General features: G+C 41.3%; 1 protein-coding gene across 1 annotated transcript; it reads left to right on the forward strand.

Moving 5' to 3' along the window:
• The first annotated feature begins 4,504 nt into the window (after positions 1 to 4,504).
• APOD (apolipoprotein D) lies at positions 4,505 to 20,383 on the forward strand. The gene is made up of 5 exons (XM_017661610.3): positions 4,505 to 4,653; positions 7,802 to 7,952; positions 13,992 to 14,113; positions 17,215 to 17,303; positions 19,885 to 20,383. Exons 2-5 carry the CDS (start codon positions 7,830 to 7,832, stop codon positions 20,118 to 20,120), a joined length of 570 nt encoding a protein of 189 aa, XP_017517099.1. The 5' UTR covers positions 4,505 to 4,653; positions 7,802 to 7,829; the 3' UTR covers positions 20,121 to 20,383.

A 20,383-nucleotide genomic window follows, 5' to 3' on the forward strand; every position in this document is an offset into this window, starting at 1 on the left:
AAGATAAGTGATTTGACCAGTCACTCAGAGAAAATGCTGCATCTTCCTACCACCAAATCTACATACCTCCCTGCATCTGGTTGGCTACCCTCTTCTTTCCCCCTTGTTTCTGTGGACTCAGAACCCTTGCTCCTCTCAAAAGTCAGCCTCTCCCCCATGCGCTCTGGATCCTGTGCCTTCTCTCCCACTCAGGGCTGCCCTGGCAGTCTCCACCCCCTCTCCTGCACAGTCACTATTTCTCCTCTACTGGATCATTTCGATGTCCATGCTCTTAGCATCTCCTTTAACCCCTGTGTCTCCTTTCAACCACTAACTTCTCTACTTTCCTTCAACTTTAAAAGAGTTGCTGTCTCCACATCCCCTCCTCACTGCACTCAAATTAGGCTTCTATTCTTTACTGGATCCTTCTGCACTATTCAGTCTCTGTAGGTGAGCAGGCACAGGGATCTGCCCTGAGCATCCTTTTCTTCCATTACTGTATGCTCTCCTTGGTTATCCTGTCCAGTCCCATAGCTTTGCAAACCATTTGTGTGCTTATGATTCCTAAATCTCTACTTTCAGCCCTCACTTTTCTCCAAAACTTGACTTGAATATTAACTATCTCTTTAAAATTTCCACATGGATATCTAATAGACAAGTTAGACATAATTTATCCATCAAGAACTCATTTTCCTCCCAGACTTAGTCCCTTCCTCAGTCTTCCTAGTTTTAGTCATTAACATGAGCATTCACTCAGTTGTTCAACCTGTAAATCTAGGAGTCAGTTTTGATTTCCCTCTTTCTTCATCTTCCATATTCAATCTATCAGAATCCTGTCCACTTTATCTCCAAAGCATATTCCAAATTAAACCACTTCTCTCCATTTTGATTACCGTCACTCTACATAGCTGATCTCTCTGTATCCATTTTGCAATCCATTCTTGACAGGTCAGCCTGAATGATCTTGTCACATTCTTGCTTAAAACCCTCCAATGGCTTCCCATGGTACTTGAAATAAAAATCCAAATTCCTCAAAGCAAGATATAATGTGGCTTCTACCTACCTCTCCAAACTCACTTTGAATCATTTTCCTCTTCACTCTCCCTACTCCAGCCACACTGGTCTTGCTGTTGCTGGGAAATGTGAAGTCTGTTCCCACGTTAGGACTCAGCACTAGGTGTTGGGATGCTCTCCCTGTGTGATCCTGAATGACAGGTTCCTTTCCATCATTCACATTTTAGCTGAAATCTCAGCACTCAAAGAGGCCCTTTCTGACCACCAATCTGAAATAGGCACCCAGTTATTCCCTAGCACATCACCCTAGTCTCTTATATATATTTTCCTGTCTGTGTGTCTGACTCTTCTCTAAAGGCAAACCCCACAAAAAGGTAGGGCCTTGTCTTTCTTCCTCGCCACTACCTTGGCAGGACTCAGAACAGTGCCTGAACGTGGCAGTGCTTGTTAGGCATTTTGAAAAAGTGAATGAATGGGTAAAATACATTAATAACATAACCCCAGACATCCCGCTAGTTCAGTATTCTTTCCCCCATGCCTTATCAAGTTGCAGTTTTCATTAACTTGGTTCTTTCTTGCTGTTCACCAGATGCTTGGCACCATTCAACCCCCAACTGGTTCCAGCTCCTAGTGATGAAGGAAGTGGTCACAAGGGAGCTAGAAGCAGAGGAGAGGACACCTGGAGAAATCATGAAGTACATAATAACCCCAGCAAATCATGAGAAATAAACATTCTATTATTCATTCAGTCATCCAGTAGCATTACTAAACTCTGTTTATGTGCCAGGCATGATGGAGTTCAGCGGGGATACAAAGACAAACCTACACTGAAGGATCTGACAGTGTCCGGGAGATGGTGGGCCCTGTGGTGATGCCCAACAGGTGTGATGGGCCTGCAAACACACTAAGATGTGCTGTGGAATCACAAAGCAGAGTGAGGAATGCTGCATGGCGTAGGCTGGAATTCGGAAAGGCATCCCAGAGAGTGGGACTTTTGAGCTGAGCCTTAAAGAGTGAGTTTATTATTGAAAACTATGAAAACATAGTGAATATATTATTGAAATATCTAGGTTTCCATATGAAAAGTATAATTGTGCTTTCCCTTTATTTTAACTGACAAAAGAGAAATTACAAGATGACTGGTAGTTTAAAGAACCACTTATTAATACATAGAGAAATTTTCACCCACGAAACTCTTTTTTAAAAGATGGCCTAGTTCTTTATTTCATGCTACAAGAAATCCACCAAAATGATTTCCTCTTGCCTGAGGACTTTATAGTGAAACTCCAGAGGCAGTCACTGAAGTAATGAGAGATCACCCAACCAAAGATCTACTTTCCTGTGACACCACAGACTGTCCCCTTCAGACATGTGCCGTCAGGTAAAAGCAAGGTTTTACAGCAGGTGAAAGAACAAAGTAGACCTGTGTATATTGATAAAGAGAGCTGCATTATTACATGAAAATAAGCAAGTTTCAGAACACTGGAGACTTGCTATTACTGTGAGTGTGTTAGGATCTATATAGGAATTCCTAAAAGAATACATGCAAACATGGCAATTGTTGTCTCTGAGATGGGGGACTATGAGTCTCTTACACTGTCTGACATCTACATCTTGGTACTGATTTATTTACACAAATGTGTTCTGCTTTGGAATTTAAAAGTAAAGACTTGTGTAGAACATAGGTTTGATTTGTTTTATGCTGTTTAACAACTTGTGCTTGGCGCACATTCCAGTAACAAAAGGTAGGATTTCTCTAAATGACATATTTTGCCAATATTTACACAAAAGAATAAACTGAGACCCAGAAATATAACATGATTTTTCTCATGCAGTGACTCCTAGACTAGTACCTTCAGCTCCACAGTTCTTGATTCAATACTAAGGAATAAAATATATAAATATATCAATCTCCAACTTACACATTTTGAACCTTTAGCAATGTTGCTTTGTAGAAAGCTGTACAACTATTTAGAATAGAGTAAAATTCTCTTTTTATGAAGTTTACAAGAGGCTAATTGTGTATTTCTTCAAAGACAGGCAATTACTGGTGACAAGTTGATGCAGGTAAAGAAGACACAGAAAGTTACAGGCTAATACTTTTCCAGGAAAACTATTCAAATAGAAGCCTCTTGACTATTACCTGGAGTTCCTTTTGCATATCTTAGAGTACTCAGGAAATTCTTTGAATAGATAAGTCCCTTCCATTCAACTTCCAGGATTTACTGAGCACTTAGTATGTGCTCTAACCACTGAGGGTACAGCAGTAAGTCAATGAGATAAATCCAATGTACTCCTGGAGCTTACATCCTAACAGGGAAAACACAAAAAGCAAGAATATACATAAATAAAGGATATAATTTCAGATAAAGATACAATAAGGATATAATGAAGCCTGTAAAATGGTAGTGACAGGAATACTATATTTGAAAGGTCAGAAAAGCCTTTTAAAGAAAGTGACATTTGAGCAGGGACATGGAGGAAGGGAGGAGCGTGGAGTTCTGAGGGGCAGCACTACAGAAGTACAGCAGTCAGTGCCCTGAATAGGAGTAAGAATTCCTTTTTTCCTGAAAAGATAAAGAACATTCCAAAGCAAGAACTCTCAAAGTTTGGTATGTTAAGGATTCATTCTTGTTGTTTTCTGTTTATAAGGCCTAATGCTGTAAATTCCTATTGCTTACAAATTTGAGAATGAATTTTATTTAGGAATCTAAGTCTACTACAGAGATACTGTCTTATCTGTATGCCACTAAAAATACCTCCTGCCTATCGCAAAGGCACAGGATTCAGTTCATAAGCATCAATGCTTTTCATACCATAGACATGAGGACCAACCAAAAGTGTCCTTGGGCTTAAATCTGCACTCCTGACTCCACCCTAAGCAGTAACAGGCTGCCTAGAATATGTAGCTGGGAAAATATGTCATCAGAGATACAGGAAGAGAAGCTATAGAAGACACCTTTGGCATTACCAGCTTTTGGCCCAAACTATTACAGAACTGGTTATCTCCCTGAAGCACTCAGTTCTGGTAGGGACAGGAATGAGTCTCTACTTCACAATGGGGAGACTGAGACACAAAGAAGAGGGTAGCTTGCCCAGGATCACATAGAAACCTAACTCTAATTCCTAACCTTCACTCTGTTACTTCAGCCACCTTCCAGGCCAGGGACCACATGGGGTGGAATTTGTTTCAGGAAATGGGACTAGACTAGACGACTTTTCATTTATAGAAAAATGAAAAATAAACACCAGATGTTTGAAAACATGTTGCAACTCATCTTACAGGAACTTAAAATTGCATTCTAACTGAGAAAATTAAATTAGAAAATCCACATAGCAAAAAAGATGTTTTGAATGAAATGCCTTTGTCTTTCACTCTCTCACAGGCACACAAACAGTATCTCATTGTTTCTTCTTCAGGGAACAGCTGTAAAGGAAACTGGGGGAGGGAGACGGACATAACATCCCATTTCTGTGTTGCATAAAGAGCTAAGCTTTTAGGCCAGCCTTCTTGAACTGTAGGGGGTGTGGCATGCATCAAAATTAAACAATGACCTGACGAAGCTTATAAAATAACTTGGGGGAAGCCAGTCACCAAGACAAGGCATCTCAAGTTGGATGACATTGCATGTGGAAACTGTCTTTATCTTGATAAAAAAGGTATGTACTGTGGTTTTAATTTTCATTTATGATAAATAATGCTTAAAATAGAGATAGTATTGACTTTTGATTGTCCCTTTTCAAATTTAAAAATAACTTTAAATAACTTTAAATATAATAATTAACATGATTGAAGGCCTATGATAGTAGCTTCACAGACATGGTCTTATTTTTCCTCAAATAGCCTTAGGAGGTAGGTATCTTAGTGCCATTTTTCACTGAGGAAACTAAGGTTCTGATATCCTAAGCTACAGGCCTATGGTAAGACTGCCAGCAAGTGCCAGAACTGGGTTCACCCCTTTCTCAACTCAAGTCTTCTGCTTACATTATGTACCCCTCCCCATCCTATATGAGACCATGAGAAAATTTTCCTTCACCATGAATTCTCAGTTGTTAGCCATGCCAACTGTGTACTACAGTAAAATTAACTGAGAAGTGAACTGGAATTCATTGTGTGACTAGAAAATGCATTTTGCAACATGGCATAAAAATAGTTTCTTCTGAAGATGTTTTCTTATTAGATTCAGTAACTTAAAGGGTTTTTAAGACCCACTTACTCATGGAAATATTTTTATTTTATCATTAGAAATCTAGTCCTTAACTTTCTATAAAACAATGAGATCAAATGCTAGGTCCATGCTGATGTGCAGGTGTTTAAAAGTGCAGACACTTAGGAGATCGGGCATTAATTCTGGCTTCACAGCTTACCAGGAAGTAACCTGGGCAAACTGACCTCATTGACTACAAACAGAATGCCACCTAAAACCCTTCCAGATAGGGAGATTCAGTGCATGGCACATGTAAAATACTGAAACCAGGGCTTCTCTGGGGGGAAACTCAATGAGCGTGAGCACCGATTCACAGAATCAGTGCTGGCCCAGAATGGACACACCATTCATTACCTTAGTAGAATTATTTTAAAATTGTTTTATATTCAGTTAAAATAACATTTAAATTATATTTATTTTTAAAAGCATTTAAACTCTCCTTGTTAGGACAATCTTCCCATTAGTATTAGAAGATGATAGAGAACTATATGTCATATATTCCCAAGTTCATAGCTGTATGTTAATAATGTGATTTCCCCTCAGAAGGTGCTCTGTAAGTGTTGAGTGAATTAGAATGGAAGAGGGGTTGAAAAAAACTAATAGATGCTATCAACCTTTTCTCTCACAAAAATTTTAACCATAAAAATAAATTACTGCAATAAAGAAGAATCTTTGGAAGAGATTCAAGCAAGGGGAATTGGCCTTACTCTGAAATCCTCCTACAGAGCTAAAGAACATGTTTCAGCCCACAGTAGAACATTCTGTAATAAGATACATGTCAGAGGAAGACAGGGAACTGATCTCGGTTTAACTATCCCATGGGGAGACAAGACTCATCAGGTTACAGGGGCCAGTGTTCACTGAGAGCCAGGGGCGCGGAAGGAAGGGGGCCCTGCAGAACGGGGAGGCTTGGAGGGGGCCCGAGGGCCAGCAGCCTGCCCTTCCCATGCCTCAGCCTCCCCGACTGCACACTTAGGCAGGGTGGGAGGCAGGGACTGGATAAGTGAACTCTAGAGCTTTGTCCTATTTGGGGGGCCCTGTAAAATGTGCATTATGTATGACCATCCTTTGAAGTCAGATCTTCTGGGCATGGCCCTATGCTTGGACGGAGAGTAGAGCTCTGTGGTTCTAAGAATCTCTTGGAAATGGGAGCAAATTTTGTGGGTTTAGGCTGGGTTTCTATAAATCCATCATCCCCCAAAAGGTTAAAAGACAGGTGTTGTCTGCATGGTATTAGGGGATGATAGGAAATAGATCCTCAAGGACTAAGGAAGGTGCTCCCACCATAGACACAAGGAGGGCTTAGCAACCACCCCTGCCCCATCACCCCTGGCTGGCAGCTTTTACTCATTATGTAATTGTTCTTTGAAAACTGGGCAAGAAAACTTCCAGAAGAAAAGCAATTGATTATTAAAGGTTATTTAGAGGTTTAGAGACTCATAATAAAGTGGTTATAATTATTCCTGTTATGACTCATCCTTTTAAATGCTCAGATCTGAGAACATTTGCTTGCATTGATTAGTCCTCTTCATCGCAGAGAAAAAGGCAAAGATCTGGAAATAGCTCTTGTGCAGCTCCAGGCAAGGAGTCACAAGGAAGAGAACAGACTGAAGCCAGTCAGTGAAGGAAGCAGGAAGCAGCCGGGTTGTGGTGCTGTGGCCGCTGTCCGCTGTCCCTCCTCAGAGCAGTTTCCACCTCTGGAGGGTGCTTTGGCCTAAATCCTTGCTGCACACCTGCATGCCAGCTACTAGACCTTCTCTAGTTCAATGCACATCTATGGAAACATCCCCCAACAGAATGTCCAAAAAACAAAAATCAGGAAACAACCATTTGTTTCTGGTTTTTCTAACAATAAGTAGCATTTATTGAACATATTCTGTGTGTCAGATAAAGCTCCAAATGCTCTCATATGATCTCATTTAATTCTTGCAAAAACTTTATGAGGTTGGTTATTATTCCCAAGTAATAGACCAGAAAACTAAAGCATAAATTGGACACAGTTTACTTAGTGTGTGTCAAAGCCAGAATTGAAACCCACTCAGAGTAACCTTGGAGTCCCCAGCACGTTGCTCGCTGTTAAGGTCTGCAGGCTACTCTCAGGCTGGCAAAGCCCAGCAAGATGGGGCAGCGGGTAGGGATGAGGGTAAGGGAGGCATTTCTCATAAGACACCAAATGTGCATGGTTTGTTTTGGGGCTTTTTACAATGTTTCATGGTTCACTTGATGGCTTCAATGTCCCTCTTTGCCTATCCCCACATTGTCTCTGTCATTCAACAAGTATCTACTATGAGTGCCACTGTGGGGTTCTGTGGGTGATTCCAAGAAGAATTAGACATGGTGCACATCCTTGAGAAATGTGTAAGTAGGCCAAGGGATGGGTTGCGAAATAAATCCAACTCACTAATACCAGCAGAGTGTCCTCTAAAGGAAGTACAAAAGGCACTGGTGATTCAGGTGGCCTTGTAGGATGAGCTGTTCAGAGGGCTTGAGAGGGAGGACAGCCCACAGAGGGACCGACCAGTCCAGAAATCTTTCTCTGGAACTGCATGTTCTTAGGAGGCTCGGAATGACTCCAGCTACTTTGTTTCCCCAAAATGCAGGTTCTGTCTGCAGCCACCCAGCCCCACGATGGTGCCCGTGCTGCTGCTGCTCTCGGTGCTGGCTGGCCTCTTCGGTGCGGCACAGGGACAAGCATTCCATCTTGGCAGGTGCCCAGCTCCTCCAGTGCAGGAGGATTTTGACGTGAACAAGGTGTGGTAAAAGGCTAAACTCCCGTTTGTTTTACTGTTCCTATTTGAACAAACATCCACACTGTTGTTTTATTATTCTGCTTTGAGTGCCACAGCAAGCCTTGAGGTAGGTACCTATCTTATTTGGGACTCCCCAAAGCAGACTCAGAAATAAGAACAGGGGAGCAGAGAGTTTTTGGAATGTGATCCCAGGAAGCATGAGTGGGTGTGTGTGTAAACAGAGAAAGCAGAAAAGCAGTGGAGGGTGCGTTCATGAGCAGGTAGGTTCCTCTGTGAGCAATGGAGTTCAATCCTGCGGGGGACCATCTGAGGAAATGTGCACATGACTCCTCAGATCGTCCCATGGATGGAAGCAGGTGGGCCATGGGGGCTCCCCTGGCGCGAGCAGAGCCCTCTGGCTGAGGAGACACATGGGCCTAAGATGCCTACCCAGAGCATCAACTAGGTTGATGGGATTATAAATACAGATGAGATTCAAAACTAGGCTTTCCAGCAGGGCACGACACCCACGGGTTATTCACACAGGGCCTAGAAAAGGACAGAACTCCCCGAATGGTCTTTCTTGTTATGTGCATTAAAAGATACCGATATAACCAGCTCTCCCATATAGGATTTTTCTTTCAGGGCCAGCCTTGCTGTGTGTACGTATGAGTGAGGGGAGGGAGCAACAGAAAGAGGCAGCTATTGGATAAGATGACTTAGTGTTCTCCATTGCTGCGAACCATGCCTAGAATCTCCCTGTTAAGACATTCTCTCCTTGGTAGAAGGTTTGGACCTCTTTTAGGAAGTAAACACTTGTTATGAGTCACACTTAAGTTGTTACCAGTCACTCACTCCTTGGTGTGAATGAGTTTTGGGACCTCTCAGAGGATGGATCAGGTAGAGGAGAGAGAGAGGTCAAAGCCTGAGGGGGTGAGGAAGGAGCGCTGTCAGTGCAGAACTCGCACAGAGGAGGTAGGAAGGAGAGATAGAGACACTGACGGCTACAGACACTTACTCCATTAATTATTAAGAGCTGGCCCCCTTTATTCAGGTAACCTCAATGGTTCACAAGAGACTCTCCAGAAAGAAAAAAAAATCCAAGGAATTTTAATTACATTTCAATTTTGGGGTAAAAATGCCAAGATACCTTGTAAATTATAATTGATCTGTATTTACAAAAGTACTTTAAAGAGTAAAGCAGGATACTTAAAATACAGTGGTTTGTGATAAAATTCATATACTATATAACTCACCTGTTAAAAATGGTTTTCACTTTTAATCTTTTTTAGTATATTCACAGAGCTGTGGAACCATCACAATAAACTTTAGAACACTTTTATTATGCCAGAAAGAAACCCCATACCCACTAGCTGTCACTCTCCATTCTTCCCAACTCTCCCTGTCCTAGGCAACCAATTGTCTGTGTATATGAACTTGCCTATTCTGGACATTTCATTGAAACGGAATCATACAATATGTGGCCTTTTATGACTGATTCCTTTTACTCAGCACAATGATTTCAAGGTCCATCCATGTCGTAGTATGTACCAGTACTTCATTCCTTTTCATTGCCAAGTAATATTCTATTGTATGGATTATGCACATTTTATTCATCTGTTTATCATTTGAGTTGCTTACACTTTTTTGACTGTTAGATGTAATGCTATTATGGGCACACACATACAAGTTTTTTTGGTATTTTTTTGTGGACACATATTTTCAGTTCTCAAGTATATACCTAGGAGTACAATTACTGGTCATATGGTTTAACTCCATGAAACCTTTTGAGAAACTGCCCAACTATTTTCCAAAAGAGCTTCATCATTTTACATTTCCACCAACAGTGCACAATTTCATTTCTTCATATATTTGTCCATACTTGTTATTGTCATCTTCTTGATGATAGCCATTCTTAGTGAATATGAAGTAGTACCTCATTGTCATTTTGATTTTCATTTCCCTAATGGCTAATGATACTGAGCATCTTTTCATGTATTTATTGGCCATTTGTATATCTTTGTTGCAGAAATGTCTATTCAAGTCCTTTGCCCATTTTTAAATTGGGTTATTTGGTTTTTTGTTGTTATTGAATTTTAAGAGTTCTCTGTATATTCTGGGTATTAATTCCTTATAATATACATGATTTGCAAATATGTTTTCCCATTCTATGGATTGTCTTTTCACTTTATTGATGTGTCTTTTGAAGCACAGTTTTTAATATTAATGAAATCCAATTTATTATCTTTTGTTGCTATGCTTTTGGCATCATATCTAAAAACCATTGCCTAATCCAAGATTATATTTATTCCTACATTTTATTCTAAAATATTTATAGTTTTAGTTCTTACATTTAGGCCTCTGATCCATTTTAAGACAAATTTTGTATATAGTGTGATATAGGAGTCGACCTTCATTCTTTTGCATATGGATATCCAGTTGCCCCAGACCTATTTGTTGAGAAGACTATTCTTTCCCCATAAATAATTTTGGCATCCTTGTTGAAAATCAATGAACCATATATATAATAGTTTATTCCTGGACTCTCAAGTCTATTATATTGATCTATATATCTGTCTTTATGCCAATACTATACAGTCTTGATTACTATAGCTTTGTTGTAAGTTTTGAAATCAGAACATATAAGTCCTCCAACTTTGTTCTTCCGGCTATTCTGGGTCCTTTGCATTTCCATATGAATTTTAGAATCACTTTGTCAGTTTCTGCAAAGAATCCAGTTTGAGTTTGTATTTCTTTTTTTGCAATTGGAGTTTTGGTAGGGATTGCATTGAATCTGTAAATCAATTTGGAAAGTGTCACCATCCTAACAATCAGTCTTCCAATCCATGAATACAGGAAATCTTTCTATTTACTTAGGTCTTCTTTAATTTCTTTCAATAATTTTTCATAATTTTCAAAGTATACTGTCTTGCCAATGGGCTTCAGTCCTGGGCAAGTCACTATGGATTCAATGAGACTGAAAAATGACAATGTAACATTCTTGGAGTGAAAGGGTTTATACCCAACTTTATTCCCACAGTGGCAGGTCAATCACTAGAATCCTGTCCACTCAGAGTGAGTCTGCATGCAAGAAGCTGGTCTCTGCCTCTGGGCCTCTCTGCCTCCGGAGCCGTCTCAGTCTCTATCCCTGGTGCTGCCACCACTCTAGTCTCTGCTGTCCTGCAGGCTTGCAGCCCTGCAGCCACACCACTGTGTTGCCCAGAGTACTGGGCAGGGTTCTCTATATATAGTCAATAGCAATGTATTGCCCACACGTGTGTAGTGAGCTAGCCAGCCAGAGTCAGGTAAGAATCCTGGCCACAGGAAACTTCACTTTATCCACATATACCTTTTGTGTTTCTTTGGTTAAATTTATTTGTATTTCTTTCTTTTGATGCTATTGTAAATGGAATTTTCTTAATTTCATTTGAAGATTGTTCATTGTAAATACAGAAATACATTTGATTTCTGTATATTGATTCCATATCCTTTAACCTTACTGAATTCATTTATTCATTCTAATAGTTTTTGAGTGTGTGCGTATTCCTTAGGATTTTCTATATGCAAACTCAGGTCATTTGCAAATAGATATATTTTTACTTCTTCCTTTCCAGGATTCTTGTGAAACATTGCCTTCTCCTTATATAGATAAACTGAGACCCAAAAGATGAAAAGGACTTCACAAAAATAATATGAGACCATGAGGGAGCATGACATGAAAAGCATGCTATCTTGCCTGAGGGTTTCAGCCTGGAAAAGTTCACTATGGATTCAATGAGACTGAGGAATGCTCTTGGGGTGAAAGGATTTATTACCCAGCTTGTTCTCCCAATGATAGCTTGAGCACTATAATTACATCTGCATCCTACAGTTTGCTGGTCTGTAATCCTCCTTTGTCTCTGCCTCTGCCCAGCACTGAGCAGAGTTAATAATAGCTTATTGCCAAGGGTGTGGAAGCAGTAGCCTAGCAGCAGGCCAGTTACATCATCAAGTAGTTTAGGTTCAGGTGAGGATCCTGGGCATAGGAACCTTCACTTTACCCACACATGCCTACTTGGTTTTAATTGTAGTGCACTGAAGTTACCTGAACTATAATAGAACAATTTTAAATGCACTGTATAAAGTGGAGCTTTTACTGAGGATGCCTATGAAATTGATTGACCTTTAACCTTATTCTCTGGTGCTTTAAATGAATGTTAAGTTCAGTAGTTTTAATTGAAAGGAGTACTTTAATAAATGAATGGAAAATTAATGTCATAAATTTGGGCATATATTTGAGCAGAGAGTCAAGGGACTGAAGCAATATTGTCACCTGTTTGAAGTATTCTCTTATTTCAAATTCTCTTTGAAGGTGAGTAGATCACTTTGATTTTGTTTTGTTGAGTAACACATTTTCAAATTTCTAAAATAATTTCAATTCATATTTTGACTGGGTAAATACATTGACATGGTTCAAAGTCCTAAGAAAAAAACATACAAAGACGTTTCCCTCCCAACTTCTGTACCCCAGCCTCAGTTTCCCTCTCCAGTAGCAATCAGTAAAAACAGGTCATTGCGTACCTTTTGGGAGAGAATGTGTACCTATACCCATACATAATTGTGGTAGGCAGGACAATGTCCGTCCCCTAATCCCTGGAACCTGTGAAGATGTCACTTACATTAAAAAAGGATTTCACAGGTGTGATTAGTTATAGACCTTAAAATGGCAAGACTGGCCTGCACTATCCAGGTGGGCCCAATCTAATCATTAAAAGCAGAGAACCTTTCCCAGCTGTGGTCAGAGAGGTATACAAGGGAGTGAAGGTCAGAGAAGCACAATGGGAGAAGAATTTAACCTGCTTTTGCTGGCTCTGAACATGGAAGAAGGGCTTACAAACCAAGGAATGAAGGTGGATAAGGAAAGAAAACAGATTCTCCTCTAGAGCCTCTGGAAAGGAGCATAGCCCTGCCAACAGGGCTGATTTTAGCTCAATGAGACCCATGTCAGACATCTGAAGTGCAAAACAGTGAGACCAGAAATGTGGTGTTTTAAGCTTGTGATAATTTGTTCTAGCAGCAAAAGACAACTTATATAATAGCCTGCCCCCCACCCTGCCTCAATTTTTACATAAGCTGTAGCTTAATATATGTACTATTTTGCACCTGGCTCTTTTTCCATCAAATGTATCTTGGAGATAATTGCACATCACTCTTTTAGAAGAGGATGTACAACATTCCATTATATGGATGGGCCATCATTTATTTACCCAGTCCCCTACTGATGCTCATTTAAACTGTTTTCTGTCTTTTATTATTACAAAGAGTACTGTAATGAATAATCTTATACACACATCATTTTTTATTACCAGGAGGATGCATTTACAAAAGTGAAATTTCTGGGCCAGAGTATATGTATTTTTAATTTTGCTAGATAGTGCCAAATTGCGCTTCAAGAAGGTTGTCTCTATGCAAGGCAATGTATGGAAGCAGGAGAGTACTTCTCTCGCCTTGCCCTCGCCCACATAGTTGCACACTTCCTTTGACGTTGACTGTACCCCAGAGTTATGAACTGAGAGCAAGTCCCCAGTGGAAGAATGGCACAGGTCTTCTAAATCCTGATCACCTGCCGAAGCCTTTGTGACCAAGTCCCTGTGTAGGGGCATGTGAGGAGAACTCAACCAACTCTGGAGTCCCTGTCCTGCACACTGAATATATCTGATTTGCACACAATTCAGAGATGACTTGTAGAATCATAAAATGTTTGAGATAGCATCTTACATCATCTAGGCCAGTCCCTTCCCCCTTTATGGAGTTTAGAATTTCACATAAATTTTGGCTCTCACTGAGAGCATATCTAAATAAAGAGCAATTTAGGAATAGAATGTGGCATTCAACCAATGCCCACACATCCGATTCACTTATTCTCATTTGAATCAATATCTTGCTTAGCTGCTGCTGAGAACAATGCAGTCCATTTTGCCTGGTTTCCCCAGGAAAGGGCTCTGCTCTGAGAGACAGCAGTAAGGAAGAGTTTGCAGGTCCCCAGAGACCACAGAGATTGCTCTGCTTGTTATCTCTGCAGTATCTTGGAAGATGGTATGAAATTGAGAAGATCCCAGTGAGCTTTGAAAAGGGAAGTTGCATCCAAGCCAACTACTCCCTAATGGAAAACGGAAACATCAAAGTGATAAACCAGGAGATGAGGTGAGTGGCTGTGGTTTCAAAAGCAACAAGTGTCCTGGAACCAGCCCTGCAGGGAGCTGTCCCAGTGTGACTGTGTGTCCTTGAAATCTAGTTCAGGGAGGATGCAGACATTGCTGGTCTGGACTACCTGCTCACAACAGGTCCAGAGATGAAAGCTGGCAGGAAGGATGGCAGGAACTTGAAATCACTCATTCATTTACATGATCACTTGCTGAACAGCTTATTGTGTACTTACTGTGAGAGGCACTAGGGACTGGATGGTAATCCAAACCCCAGGGTTCCTGTTCTCATTGCAAAATAGAAACTGGTAGCAAAAGACAGTGGGGACCATATTCTTGTCTGACCTCCAAACTAAGAAAGAAGCCCTTTCTATATTATCTACTGAGAGAGGATGTCCAGCTTTGCTTGAATCCTCCCAGGAACTGGAAACTCATCACCTGCCATGACAGTTTATCTCATTTCTAAACTATTAGAAAACTCCTTTTCTTATTAAGCAAGAATCAAATACATACATAGTCACACTCTAAAACTGGCTAGCCTATAGAAGTGTACTTTTCTTTTACTGAAAGCTTCTAAGAGATTTGATCCAAAAATTCATACTTTAGAAAGCAAATATAAAAAGAGCCACAAGATCAACAAAGAGCAACAATAAACAATAGCAACTAGTCTTAAGTAAATGTTTCCTATGTTCAAGACACTATTCTGTATGTGTATTATATATTATGTATGTGTGCACATATATGTATGTATGTTTATGTGAATGAGGATATGTATATGTTCATTTAATACCCATAGCAACCCTGAGGTAGGTACTGTTATTAACCTCATATTTATGGATGAGGAAACTGGGCTACAGAGAGGTAAAGTAATTTGCCCAAGAGTCACATAGCTTAAAAATGACAAAGCTGAGATTCAGATGCACAGAGAAGTGAAATGGGGTCAAGAACAGAAGACAAATAAAAGAAAGGCTGGGAATGAAGGATTGTTCTTCCTGTTCCCTATAGGGACTGAGAACTGTGTTCAACCCCAAGAAAGTAATTGCAACCCAGCCTGTAAGTTACTCAGGCTCAGAGAGGCTTTCTTTGGCCATCCTATTATCCACTAAGCTTCCTGCGCACCAAAACACAGTGGGTTGATTCCCTGGCCTTGCATAAACCATAGAAACAAAGTAAGACCCTTTATGGCCTCTAAAGAAAAATTCAACTCATTTCATTGCCCAACAAATGTTGCAGAACTGAGATGTAGATACCCAGAAGGTCTCGCAGGAATTTTGTAGGCTACCAAGTTGCAATGACTTCATTTCAAATATTTTGTCCCATTCTAAGGCAAAGAATCAGACAATGACACAGATTCCAAAACCCATGAGATTTCCCCCATTTGTCCTTTGGAGTTGGCCAGGAGTCCTCTTTAACTATATCCTGAGATGTAGGTCACTCTGCCTCTAGGGTCACACCTGTTTAAGACACAAGGGCACACAGAGAAATGTTTGGTAGTTCAGAAAAATGGTATGGTTTCTCCTTCCAGGACTACTGCAGGATGAGCAGAATACTCTTAGCCAATGTCAGAGAATATGAGGGCCAAAGTAGCTGGCACAAGTTGGGGAGCTGAAGGGCTTTGGAGTTAGGCTGCCTGGTTTCAAATACTTGTTCTGCCACTTACTAACAAGGATGTTATGATAATTCTCTAGGCCTCAGTTTCCTCCTCTGTAAAAATGACAATAATCATAGAACCTCCCTCTATAGGGCTGTATAAGCATCAAATGAGTTAACACATGTAAAGCACTTAGAACAGTGTTGGATATATAGTAATCATTTAATAAATATTTATTATTGTTAATTATTGTTAATCTGGTGCTACCCTTGAAAATACAAATGCATTTTTCCCCATGAACAAATTGTGAGTTTATGATCAAAGACGAGTTTTAAAAACTGTTATGGAGCAAAACATAAAAGGTGAAGGGAGGGCAAGTCTGTTGGGCAGAATTAGTTTGTTGCTAAGCAACTGTATGCAGACCAGCTGACAGCAGGGCACACTCTGCAGCCCCACTCATGACAAACGTACTGCACACAGTAGCTTCAGAGGACTTTTCCCGCCCTCCCTACCTGCTGCTTATCATCTGAGGTGTAGGACATCCTGATGTTTGAACCCTCCCTTCATTGCCTCCAAACCCAGGCCTTTCTCCTCCCCTGCAGGTCCATGGGTCATTGAGAATTATCCAGAAATGGTGGGGTTGGGGGATCCGCAGCTCCCTTCAAAAGAGTGAAAGCATTTCATCCAATCTAAGACCATCACTTTTAGACACATAACCATTTCATGTACCCACTAAGACAGAAATGGCTCTGCCAATTGCAACTGGAATGTGAAATTAATTATAAGATGCACATTCCTTCACGTTTAATGTCTCTGAGATCTGGATGCCACAAGAATTACTGAAATGAGGTAACTGTTTCCTCTCTGCCTGTTTTACCTGGCCTATGTCAAATCTCCCCACCCCACCAGAAACTTGCTGAATGAGAGGGGGTCTCAGGGCTCAGGTATACGAACCCGTTTATGGGACAGATGACATGTGATATCACTGAGGCCCAAAGTAAGGGGGAAGCTTGCAGATCTCCAGACTCCATGTTTTGCTTTATTTTCTGCGATCAAGTCAGTCTTTGTTTTTTCCTTTGGTCCATCCTCAGTTTTAAAGAGGTGGATCTTCTTAGCGTATTGGGTGGTTTACTTTGATTGTTTTTCTCTTCTCTTTTAGTCCCTCTCTCTTTGGAGCCTGGAAGTGGGAAATGGCTTTGCAGGCCATTGCATACAGTCCAAAAATCAGTGTTGAAGTGCAAGAGCCTATCATATTATCCAATCCCAGAGCATTTCAATGGTGGTTTCTTACCACCCTATGGCTGTCTTCCTCCACTTGATCTGAGGGACAGTCACAAAGGAAAGGGGAAGGACTGGACTAGGGTCTAGCCTGCCTTTGAGAACCTCCCTAACCAGAAATCACACTGTGGGTTACCATGGTCCTTAGTGTCACCTATCTGGCCTTTCATTGAGTTTTGGCTTTCAGTGAGCTCAGGAGCTGTTTTGTTTTGTTTTGTCTTAATTCCTTACAGACCTGATGGTACTGTGAATCAAATTGAAGGTGAAGCCAGCCAGGACAACCTCACAGAGCCTGCCAAGCTGGGAGTTAAGTTTTTCTGGTGTAAGTATCCACATCTCTCAAGAGGTTTCAGGGACAGGAGATATACAAACTGAAAGCTGAAACCTTGTCACGTCTGAGTGTCACCCATAATGATTCAATACATAATTACTTGTTCAGCACCTACTACATGCCATGCATGGGCTAGGCAGTGGAGATGCAATGATGAGCAGTGAAGAGCTGGCCCTTGTCCCTGAGAAGCTTACATCCCAGTGCAGACACTAAAACTACCCAGCCGATTCATGATAATAAAACTAGGGAAAGTGTTTCGATAGAGGAAGTGCAGTCTGGAGCGCACAGGGCACGAGCAGTAGGAGACCCAATCCAATCCTGCTTCCCAGAGGAAATAGGCCTGAGAAATTGCAGTTATTAGCAGAACAACTAACATGTGCAAAAGCTTAGATGCAAGCAATGACAGAGTGAAGGTAAGTTTGAGTCCTTGCTTTGTCTGCTACTTTGCAGCCACATTGTCGGGTTCCTGAGAGATTTAATCACAGGCATTTGCCCTCTGAGTTCTAGGCTAATAGAGGAATGGATACAGGTACAGAGAAAGCCCCAAACACTAATTCTCTAGATAACATGCTCTGTAAACTACAAGGGGCTCTGTATGTATCAATTTCTCTTGTTCATTTTATAAATAAATCCCAGTGCAGAAAAGCTAAGTGATGTAGGCAAGATCACTGGACTAATTAGAGGTAGAGTTGGGACTATGACCTAGGTCTCCAAACTCTCAAGTGAGGGGTGGGGATGGGAGTGAAGGTTACATATTATGTGCATAACCTTTATAAGGAAGCCTGCGACAGGAGCTAAAAGAGAGCTAATAGCTGATGGGAAGCAGAGGAGGAAGAGATATGCTCTGGTTGAAAGGATTAGATGTTTGCATTGGGTCTTGCAGGGTGTAGTGGGGATTCTGGGAAAGGATGTCCTGAGTAGAAAAAGGGCATGAAGAAAGACCTGGAGAAGGAAGCCTAGAGCATAGGAGGGTGCAGGGAGCAAGAGACAAGCCTGGGGAGGGCCTCAAATGCCATGTCAGAGAGTTGAAGTGTCTTCCATGAGCAATAGAAGTCTGCCAAAGTTTTCTAATAAAGGGACATGTAAGTTGTCTTTACAAAGAGGAAATATCTGGGTAATTTGTGCTTGAGAGCTAGACTCTGTGGGAGGAAGACAGAATGTGCACGCCTGGCTATGTGCAAGTGGGGCATGATGCTGTTGCTGGCAGAGGCAGAAGGCATATTTTCCCCAAATCGCTTAGAGTTGAGGAGCTCTCAGTTCAGCGGGGAACATACAAAGCAATTGAAATCCAAAGACAGCAGATGTATGATGAACATATGCTTTTGTGAGTGAGCCTGGCAGGTGGGCACCAACAGTGCTAGAAAAGTAATCAGAAGCAATCCCACTCTCAGTCCTTCAGCCTTGTCCATGCTGCCATCCCCATGTCCTCCAAGTAGTCTTCTGTTTTCGTATTTATAAACAAGTAGAAAGACAGAGGTATGAAGACCCTTGGTGGGCTGGTATCTGGACTAGCCCTCTTGTGTTGTCTTGATAACCATCTGGGTCCTTGACACTCAGCTCTCACCACTCAACACTGCCTCCTTGTCCAGCAGCTTCTCATGGTCATTCACAAGTGCTCAGATCTGGTTTGACTTGGCAAACAGAGAGATTATCTTTGAGTGGAGGAGGTAGGATGCTTAAAACTCAGGAAGGCAAATCACCCATGACTGTTTATGTATCCAAATCTTTTAGTCTTATGGGGTCAGCACACAGCTTTCTACCATTTAAGTCAACCTTCCACTTAACTTTAAACAAGTTGGGCTATGAGTTTTCCCTGGCTTGCATCTTGGCTGTGGAGGTCAGGTTCACAGAGGTGAAGTTCATGAATCCAAAGTTTCTGGATTCAGATGGAAAAGGTAGATCCTCCAGCTCTCTTACTAAGGACCCCTTTAATGTTGAACTTTCAAGCCTAAACACATGTCAGTCAATGAATCTTTATAGGTAGGCCCTTTGTGAGGAAGAGTTTATAACCTGTTGCCACGTGATTTATCATATTCTTAAGAATGGTGGGATTTTTAGAAGGTCACACAAGAAGAAAAACAAATAAACCAATATGAACCCCTACCTCCTACCTTCTATTTTCATAGGTTCTACAGGAAGCTGGGTGGTATAGACTCGGAAAGCCTAGAGCTCCTGACCTCACATTCTTGACTCCACTTAGCTAAGTGATGCCTCCATATGCATTAGTGCTAAGTACAGCCAGTTAGTCCAGGGGATCAGCCAAACCCCCAGTTACTTTGGGCTTCCAGAGACTAATCTGCTACCAAGGAGGAAGGATCCAAAATGATGGCTCTGAACTCTGGCTGCACATTTGAATCACTGGGGATTTTCAAAAGTACCAACCACCTCAGATAAGAATGTAGGGTGGGGTGGAGGGAAGTGGACCTAGTATTTTTCAAAGCTCACATATGATTCTACATGAAGTCAGTATTAAGAACCACTGATGAAGGAGCCAGAGCCTGGTTTCCATGGGTCCTGGAGATGGTTTCCCATGCCCTGGTCTCTCCTAATACTGTCCGCCTCTGGTTCACAGTGATGCCATCATCTCCATACTGGGTCCTTGCCACTGACTATGAGAACTACGCCCTCGTGTACTCCTGTACTACAATCGTCTGGCTTTTTCACATGGATCACGTTTGGATCTTGGGAAGAAACCCTTATCTCCCTCCAGAAACAGTGACCTATCTCAAAGATATCCTGACCTCTAATAACATTGATATTGAGAAAATGACTATCACAGATCAGGTAAACTGCCCCGAGTTTCTGTAATGAGGCTCTAAAGGGAGGCTGCATTCACTTCTTGTTATTTCTTTTGCTTTGCTTTTTCCCCATCCCACCCCACTCCTCATAAAGACAAACCAACCAAGTATGAGAAATCACTGCAAATACCAGAAGGGAAATTTGACAGCAGAAGTCAGTAGAGAGAAACTCAAAAACAGTTGGCCAAACACTTAGCCATGTACCACCCTGTTACCTTGCAAGCCTAATAATAAACTTGTTGCTGGCCTGCTGTGTTCACAGTAGATTCTGAA

This window comes from Manis javanica, chromosome 3 (genome assembly GCF_040802235.1).
Source record: "Manis javanica isolate MJ-LG chromosome 3, MJ_LKY, whole genome shotgun sequence".
In the NCBI taxonomy this organism is placed as follows: Eukaryota; Metazoa; Chordata; class Mammalia; order Pholidota; family Manidae; genus Manis; species Manis javanica.